The sequence below is a fragment of the Zea mays genome, chromosome 3 (genome assembly GCF_902167145.1).
Source record: "Zea mays cultivar B73 chromosome 3, Zm-B73-REFERENCE-NAM-5.0, whole genome shotgun sequence".
Classification (NCBI taxonomy): Eukaryota; Viridiplantae; Streptophyta; class Magnoliopsida; order Poales; family Poaceae; genus Zea; species Zea mays.
The window spans coordinates 118,307,228-118,317,122 of record NC_050098.1 but is presented as its reverse complement, the minus strand read 5'-3'; the positions used below and the strand labels follow the sequence as shown (position 1 = coordinate 118,317,122).

The 9,895-nt window shown below is 42.8% G+C and overlaps 1 protein-coding gene across 1 annotated transcript; it reads right to left on the bottom strand.

Moving 5' to 3' along the window:
• Positions 1-7,892: 7,892 nt before the first annotated feature.
• Positions 7,893-8,378, bottom strand: LOC118476687 (homeotic protein knotted-1-like). Its single transcript, XM_035966285.1, has one exon. The coding sequence runs from the start codon at positions 8,376-8,378 to the stop codon at positions 7,893-7,895; it is 486 nt and encodes a 161-aa protein (XP_035822178.1).
• Positions 8,379-9,895: the final 1,517 nt, after the last annotated feature.

The window sequence follows — 9,895 nt, the reverse complement described above, 5'->3', positions numbered from 1 at the left end:
CCAAAATTTCTTTAGTAATCTTCTCTGTATTAGTCTTCGACATTGATTGAAGAAAACCCAGATGCATCTCCTCAGAAAGATTTAGCTTCGAATCACCAACAACTTTTTTATCTTCAGACATCGTTGCAAACGCTCAGAAAATGCTCTCTAAACCGAAGCTTTAAAATCTAAAAGGCCAAGCAAGTGTTGTTGCGCGCAGGCTAAAAGTTGGGTGAGTAAAAGCAGTTGGCAAGAGAGCGTACCAAATAAACTCGGGATGAGCTCTTATTTATACGCCCAGAGCGTTGAAACTGGAGGGTCCCACTTGTCAAAGACTGTTGCTATTCTAGCAAAGAGAAGGTGTTTTTTCGGACCTTCGGCTTAAGGCCTTCGTCCATATTGTAATATGAATTTATCATTACAGCAAATTAATATTACGAGGGGCTACTGTTGGGGGCCTTCGGCTTCCGAAGGTCCTCAAAAACGTGATTTGACAATGTTTTCTAAGTATGCAAGCAGGTATCTTCGGAATCAGGTTGCGGGTATACAGAAGCATGGTCAAGACGAAGCTTCACTGAAATGGAAGACGATCATGACGAAGGATGAAACGATCACGAAGCTATGTGCAGAGGAGCTTCGGCATGACAGCAGAAAGGGGAAACCGACTTAAAGATGAAAAGCCAAATCAGTCCTCGAAGAATTACTATAGAGTTATTGATAAAAGTAAAGGGCATTAATGTAATTTTATACGGGCTGCGTCCCGTGCCTATAAATAGATGAACAATATTTCTATACTGTTCACGCTGACTTGGCATTGGCATCATGCTTGTACCCTTACTTTCCTTCAAGCCAAAGGTACATTTGTAATTTGTCATCATTTATATAAGAAAAACAAATAGAAATAAATTAATAATAATGTTAAAAGTAGTTATGTTATTTTCCGTATTTTTTACATAAATCCTTTCTTACCTTTTTATTACGATTATGAAGGTATGACCTTCATAACCTTCGTCCGAAATTCATTATGCCCAAGGGGAAATAATGTTTCGAAGGACGAAGGGTTTTAATATTTAACATTGTGTGTTGCCTTGTTCTTGATTCATAGCATTTGAGAACAAGTCCCCAACAGGCGGTGATGCCCATGTTTGCCGGGAGTGGGACTCCGATAAGAGCTCCACCGACTCCTCCTCCTGCGACACCGCAAACATCACCGTCAACAAGGGCCTTCTCTTCCCCAACGTCGGCCACAAGTGCCTCATGGCAAAGGACGGCAAAAAGAAGGTAAAATCTAGAGCCTCCACTAAATATGCAACATCTAGTGATGATGATAACTCTAGTGATGATGAAGATAATTTGCTTGCCCTTTTTTCCAACCTCAACATGCAACAAAAAGAAAAACTAAATGAATTGATAGGAGCTATTCATGAGAAGGATGAACTCTTGGATAGCCAAGAGGACTTCCTTATTAAAGAAAACAAGAAGCATGTTAAGGTTAAAAATGCTTATGCTCAGGAAGTAGAGAAATGTGAAAAATTAACTTGTGAGCTAAGCACTTGCCATGATACTATTTTCAACCTTAGAAATGAGAATGCTAAATTAATTGCTAAGGTTGAGAATTTAAATGTTTGTGATGATTCTTTTATCAAACTTAAAAATGATAATGCCAATTTGATTGCTAAGATTGACAAGTTGAATGAATCAATTGCTAGCCTTAAGATAGAAAATGAAAAATTGATTACTAAGGATAAAAATTTAAATGTTTGCAATGATATTGTTTCCAATCTTAGAAATGAAAATGTCATGTTACATGCTAAGATTGATGAATTAAATGTTTGCAAACCCTCTACATCTACCATTGAGCATGTTACTATTTGTACTAGATGTAGAGACATTAATGTTGATGCTATTCATGATCACCTAGCTTTAATTAAACAACAAAATGATCACATAGCTCAACTTAGTGCTAAAATTAATGAGCATGACTTAGAAAATGAAAAATTTAAATTTGCTAGAAGCATGCTCTATAATGGGAGACATCCAGGCATTAAGGATGGCATTGGCTTCCAACAGGGAGACAATGTCAAGCTTAATGCCCCTAAGAAATTATCTAACTTTGTTAAGGGCAAAGTTCCCCTGGCTCAGGATAACGAGGGTTACATTTTATATCCTGCTGGTTATCCCGAGCACAAAATTAGGAGAATTCATTCTAGGAAGTCTCACTCTGGCTCTTGTCATGCTTTTATGTATAAGAGTGAGACATCTAGTTCTAGGCAATCCATTCAGGTTAAATTGCCTAAAAAGAAAACTCCTATTGCATCAAATGAGCCTATTATTTCATTTAAGACTTTTGATGATTCATATGTTTTAATTAAAAATCAGGCAAAGTAGTTGCCAAATATGTTGGGGCCAAACACAAGGGCTTAAAGACTTGTGTTTGGGTACCCAAGGTGCTTGTTTCTAATGTGAAAGGACCCAAGACCGTTTGGGTACCTAAGAAAAAGGCCTAAAATTGTTTTGCAGGTTTATGCATCTGGGGCTCAAGTTGGATCATTGATAGCGGGTGCACAAACCACATGACAGAGGAGAAAAGAATGTTCTCCTCCTATGAGAAAAACCATGATCCCCAAAGAGCTATCACATTCGGGGATGGAAATCAAGGTTTGGTCAAAGGACTTGGTAAAATTGCTATATCTCCTGACCATTCTATTTCCAATGTTTTTCTTGTAGATTTTTTAGATTACAATTTGCTTTCTGTTTCTCAATTATGTAAAATGGGCTACAACTATCTTTTTACGGATATAGGTGTTACTGTCTTTAGAAGAAGTGATGATTCAGTAGCATTTAAGGGAGTATTAGAGGGTCAGCTATACTTAGTTGATTTTAATAGAGCTAAACTCGATACTTGCTTAATTGCTAAGACTAACATGAGTTGGCTCTGGCATCGCCGACTAGCCCACGTTGGGATGAAGAATCTTCATAAGCTTCTAAAGGGAGAGCACATTTTGGGACTAACAAATGTTCATTTTGAGAAAGACAGGATTTGTAGTGCATGTCAAGCAGGAAAGCAAGTTGGTGTTCATCATCCACACAAGAACATCATGACGACTGACAGGCCACTTGAGCTACTCCACATGGACCTATTCGGCCCGATAGCTTACATAAGCATCGGCGAGAGTAAGTACTGTCTAGTTATTGTGGATGATTATTCTCGCTTCACTTGGGTGTTCTCTTTGCAGGAAACATCCCAAACCCAAGAGACCTTAAAGGGATTCTTGAGACGGGCTCAAAATGAGTTCGGCTTAAGGATCAAAAAGATTAGAAGCGACAATGGGACGGAGTTCAAGAACTCTCAAATAGAAGGCTTTCTTGAGGACGAGGGCATCAAGCATGAGTTCTCTTCTCCCTACACGCCACAACAAAATGGTTTAGTGGAGAGGAAGAATAGAACTCTATTTGACATGGCGAAGACCATGCTTGATGAGTACAAGACTTCAGACCGGTTTTGGGTGGAAGCAATCAACACCGCTTGCTACGCCATCAACCGTCTCTACCTTCACCGAATCCTCAAGAAGACATCGTATGAACTCCTAACCGGTAAAAAGCCCAATGTTTCATATTTTAGAGTCTTTGGTAGCAAATGCTTTATTCTTGTTAAAAGAGGTAGAAAATCTAAATTTGCTCCTAAGGCTGTAGAAGGCTTTTTACTAGGATATGATTCAAACACAAGGGCATATAGAGTCTTTAACAAGTCCACTGGACTAGTTGAAGTTGCTTGTAACATTGTGTTTGATGAGACTAACGGCTCTCAACTAGAGCAAGTTGATCTTGATGAGCTAGATGATGAAGAGGCTTCATGCGTCGCACTAAGGAACATGTCCATTAGGGATGTGTTTCCTAAGGAATCTGAAGAGCATCCACAAGCACAAGATCAACCATCATCTTCAAATCAAGCATCTCCACCAACCCAAGATGAGGATCAAGCTCAAGATGATGATAATGAAGATCAAGAAGAGCCACCTCAAGAAGAGGACAATGATCAAGGGGGAGATGCCAATGATCAAGACAAGGAAGATGATGAGGATCCAAGACCGCCACACCCAAGAGTCCACCAAGCGATACAACAAGATCACCCCGTGAACTCCATCCTCGGTGATATTCATAAGGGGGTAACCACTCGATCTCGTGTCGCTCATTTTTGTGAACATTACTCCTTTGTGTCTTCTATTGAGCCATACAGGGTGGAAGATGCATTAAGGGATTTGGATTGGGTGTTGGCGATGCAAGAGGAACTCAACAACTTCACGAGGAATGAGGTATGACATCTTGTTCCACGTCCTAATCAAAATGTTGTAGGAACCAAGTGGGTCTTCCGCAACAAGCAAGATGAGCATGGTGTGGTGACAAGGAACAAAGCCCGACTTGTGGTCAAGGGATATTCACAAGTCGAAGGTTTGGATTTCGGTGAAACCTATGCACCCGTAGCTAGGCTTGAGTCAATTCGTATATTACTTGCCTATGCTACTTACCATGGCTTCAAGCTTTATCAAATGGGCGTGAAGAGTGCTTTCCTCAATGGACCAATCAAGGAGGAGGTCTATGTTGAGCAACCTCCCGGCTTTGAAGATGAGTACCCTAACCATGTCTATAAACTCTCTAAGGCGCTTTATGGGCTCAAGCAAGCCCCAAGAGCATGGTATGAATGCCTAAGAGATTTTCTTATCGCTAATGGCTTCAAAGTCAGCAAAGCCGCTCTCTTTACTAAAACAATTGCAAATGATTTGTTTGTATGCCAACTTTATGTTGATGATATCATATTTGGGTCTACTAACAAATCTACTTGTGAAGAGTTTAGTAGGATTATGATTCAAAAATTCGAGATGTCAATGATGGGGGAGTTGAAGTATTTCTTAGTATTTCAAGTCAAGCAACTCTAAGAGGGCACCTTCATCAGCCAAACGAAGTACATTCAAGACATACTCACCAAGTTTGGGATGAAGGATGCTAAGCCCATCAAGACACCCATGGGAACCAATGGGCATCTCGACCTCGACACGGGAGGTAAATCCGTAGATCAAAAGGTATATCAGTCGATGATAGGATCTTTACTCTATTTATGTGCATCTCGACTAGATATTATGCTTTTTGTATGCATGTGTGCAAGATTCCAAGCCGATCCTAAGGAAGTTCACCTTAGGGCCGTAAAACGAATCTTGAGATATTTAGTTTATACACCTAAGTTTGGCCTTTGGTACCCCAAGGGATCCACTTTTGATTTAATTGGATATTCAAATGCTGATTGGGCAGGGTGTAAGATTGATAGAAAGAGCACATCAGGGACTTGTCAGTTCTTGGGAAGATCCCTGGTGTCTTGGGCTTCAAAGAAACAAAACTCTATAGCTCTTTCTACCGCCGAAGCCGAGTACATTGCCGCAGGCCATTATTGCGCGCAATTGCTTCGGATGAGGCAAACCCTTAGGGACTATGGTTATAAATTGACCAAAGTCCCTCTCCTATGTGATAATGAAAGTGCAATCCGCATGGCAGATAATCCCATTGAGCACAGCCGCACTAAGCACATAGCCATTCGGTATCATTTTTTGAGGGATCACCAACAAAGGGGGGATATCGAGATTGCTTATGTTAGCACCAAAGAACAATTAGCCAATATCTTTACCAAGCCACTAGATGAGAAAACTTTTACCAAACTTAGGCATGAGCTAAACATTCTTGACTCTAGGAATTTTGATTGACACTTTGCACACATAGCTCATTTATGTACCTTTGATCATATCTCTTGCTATGACTAATGTGTTTTTCAAGTGTAATTCATGCTAAGTCATAGATTGAAAGGAAAATGGAGTCTTCGGCGAAGACAAGGCTTCCACTCCACTCCATCATATTATTTACCCTTCGCCGTCACTCCACATCGCTCTTCACTTTGGTATAATCCTTCACTCATATATTATTTGCCAAAGGGGGAGAGACTTTAAAAAGGGCTTATATTTCACTCACAAGTATCTGTTTTTGGCGATTCATGCCAAAGGGGGAGAAAGTATTAGCCTAAAGCAAAAGAACCGCACCACCACCAATTTCAAAAATGTGTAAATGTAGTCTTTCAATTGGTATTAAAGAAGTTTTTCAATTGGTTTCTTATTTTTGATATAATTTCAAATTGGTATGACCCTTTCAAAATTAATATCCAAAACCATCTTGAACACTAAGAGGAGAATTTCATTAAGGGGGAGTTTTGTTTAGTCAAAGGAAAAGCATTTGAAACAGGGGGAGAAAATTTTAAATCTTGAAAATGCTTCTTTCAATCTTATTCATATACCTTTGACTGTTTGCAAAGTGTTTTTTTGAAAAGAATTTTACAAAGAATTTGCAAAAACAAAACTAGTGGTGCAAGCGTGGTCCAAAATGTTAAAATGAAGAAAGCAATCCATGCATATCCTTTGAAAATGTAAATTGGTTTAATTCCAAGCAACCTTTGCACTTACCTTATGCAAACTAGTTCAATTCTACACTTATATATTTGCTTTGGTTTGTGTTGGCATCAATCACCAAAAAGGGGGTATTGAAAGGGAAATAGGGTCAAACCTTTTCCTAAATGATTTTGGTGGTTGAATTGCCCAACACAAATAATTGGACTAACTAGTTTGCTCTAGAATATATGTTCCACAGGTGCCAAAGGTTCACAACAAACCAATACAAAGTTATAAGAAAGGGTTCAAATGAAAGGAGCAAAGAAAACCGAAGGCTGCCCTGGTCTGGCGCACCGGACTGTCCGGTGCACCAGGGAGATCAACTTCGAACTCGCCACCTTCGGGTTTCAGAAAATGCCACTCCGCTATAATTCACCGGACTATCCGGTGTAGCACCGACTGTCCGGTGTGCCATGCGGAGCAACGGCTATCAGCGCCAACGGTCGTCTGCAAAAGTGAATAGTGCGTGAACAGTGCGCGGACAGCGCGCGCAGAGTCAAAGCAGGTGCCAGAAGGCGCACCAGACAATGAATAGTGACTGTCTGGTGCACCACCGGACTGTCCGGTGGCCCCACTTGTCAGAGCTCCAACGGTCGAACCCCAACGGTTGGGTGACGTGGCTGGCGCATCGGACAGTGTCCGGTGGCGCACCGGACTGTCCGATGCGCCCTTCGACAGCAGCCTTCCCCAACGGCCACTTTGGTGGTTGGGGCTATAAATACCCCCCAACCACCACACTTCAAGGCATCCAAGTTTTCAGCCAACACATTCAATACAAGAGCTAGTGCATTCAATACAAGACACAATTAGAGTGAATCAAAATCTCTCCAAGTCCCCAATTCCACTCAAAGCAATTAGTGACTAGAAGAGAGAGTTTTGTCGTGTTCTTTGAGCTCTTGCGCTTGGATCGCTTTTCTTCTTCCCCATTTCTTGTTTCCAAGTCATTTGTAATCAAAGCAAGAGACACCAATTGTGTGGTGGTCCTTGTGGGGACTAAGTGTCCCAATTAATTGAGAAGAGAAGCTCACTCAGTCTAAGTGACCGTTTGAGAGAGGGAAAGGGTTGAAAGAGACCCGGTCTTTGTGACCACCTCAACGGAGAGTAGGTTTGCAAGAACCAAACCTCGGTAAAACAAATCACCGTGTCATCCGCTCTTATTCGCTTGTGATTTGTTTTCGCCCTCTCTTTTGGACTCGATTATATTTCTAACACTAACCCCGGCTTGTAGTTGTGCTTAAACTTTATAAATTTCATATTTGCCTATTCACCCTCCCTCTAGGCGACTTTCAGTCTCCTACCTCTCCTGGGGGTTGGCACTGCCGATCTCGCCCTTCTTCTTGCTGCTGTTGGAGGAGCTCGGCCTCCAGCTTCAGCACCTCACGCCCCACTCCATCCTCTAGGCGGCCATCTTTGCCCACCTCTGCGAGATGTTCATGGGGTGGCTCTCTTCTGCCAGTGCTCAGATGAAAGGATGTTGCGCAGCGACCTTCCAGAAATGGAAAGCGAGTTGAGCCACGACTCCACCCTTCGCATGAACTCCATCGCCTCCTGCAGCGGCCTCGTCAGCTCCTCCTTGAACTTCACCAGCATCTCGTGGTATGCCTCCATGAACTGGTCCAGCTTCGGCTCCGTCGTAGTGGCCAGGCCGCTGAGCACCGTGCGCTGTCGTGCCTCCACCTCCTGCGCTACCTCTGTCAGCCTTGCCGATGCCTTCGGTGGTGCCCCCACCTTGTTGCACTCGAGGTAGGCAGTGAGGAGCGAGTAGTAGTGTGGGTGCGAGATGATCTTGGCCTTGATGGCCTCGATGTTGCCTCCATAGGGAGACGATGATGAGGGTTCCAAGCGGCGCAGGCGGCACCAGGGCCCCAGGTGGTGGAGGCGACGAAGAAGGCACTTGAAGACCTCCAGGCTGAGCATCGCGTCAGGGTCCAGCGCATTGCAGCATGGGCCGGCGAGGCGAGCACGGCACTGGTGCCGCTCGGGATGAGTAGCTAGATCTGCAGAGAGAAAGCAAGGGTCCTGCTGGGAAGCAGCTTTGTAATATTTTTTGATCTTTGTAAGATACTTTTGAGTACTATTTATCGAGCAGTATTAGCACTTATCTGTATGCTATTTGTCCTTGTTGTGTGTGGTGTTACCAACTCCTCCCTGGTACTTGGCCCCCTGGGATGTAGGCTCGACGTGTCGAGGCTAGATACCAGTATACCTAAGAAAGAGTTGGCAACGGCCCCCAGGAGGTAGCCTCGACTGGGATCTGGACCTGTACACAGCTTCGGCTAGGAAGTGTTAGTAGTACACCCATAGGACCCATCGTCTGGTATCAGCCATCCTTTGATTCATGCAACAGGACCTACAGGATTGAGTCTAGGAAGCCAAGCCTCATTGTTGGGGACTTGCTCTCAAATGCTTTGGCTTAAGAGCAAGGCAACATAAAGAATGTTAAACGTTAAAGTTCTTCGTCGTTCGGAGCATTATTTCCCTTAGGATATAATGTCTTTCGGACGAAGATTACAAAGAGCATACCTTCGTAAATTCGACATATAAAAATGAAGAAGGAATTATACGAAGCATGAATAGTACGAACCATCAAATATGTTATTATTATTGTATTATTTTTATTTTATTACCATGAATAAGTAAAGATAACAATTCATTACAAGTGTACCTTCGGCTTGAAGGAAGATAAAGAATACAAGCGTGACGCAAAAGCAAATGCCAAGTCAGCATGAACAGTACGGGAGTACTGTTCATCTATTTATAGGCACGGGTCGCAGCCCATGCAAAATTACATCCAGGCCCTTTGCATTTGAGAATAACTCTATAGTAATTTATCGGGGTCTAGTTAGTCTTTTCCTCTTTAAGTCGGTTTCCTTTTTCTTGCCAACATGCCGAAGCTCCCTTGCGCACAGCTTCGGCTCTGTTCTATCCTTCGTTCTCCTTGTGTTTCTTTATACAACGATTTTGACTCAAGTCCGAAAGGTCCATGTCCGAAGGTACCTGCTCATGTATTACACTCCAGAAACATTGTCAAATCACATTTTTGAGGACCTTCGGAAGCCGAAGGCCCCCAACACTCATGTCCGGACCTACAAGATCACTGCTCCAAATACTAGGGCACCCGTTACAGAGTGGTGGAGGTGTAGGCTTAGGGTACGAGACCAGGCTAAGCGGCTACATAGCTCCGGACCACCCCAGGAAACAAGCGTCCGTTCTCTACATCCGGATCCGCAGGTTGCCGGACCCCCTGTATCAGGATTGGGGTCCCGATCTGCAAGCAAGGCTTACTCAATTCGGATGTCATCATACCAGCAAGGGTGGGATCTGTATGGGTGGGTTAGATAAAAAGTAATATCCGGAAACTATAGCAGAATAAAATCATCACATAAGTACATTTGGAGGGTAAATCCTTTCTTTATAACTCGATATGCATTGGT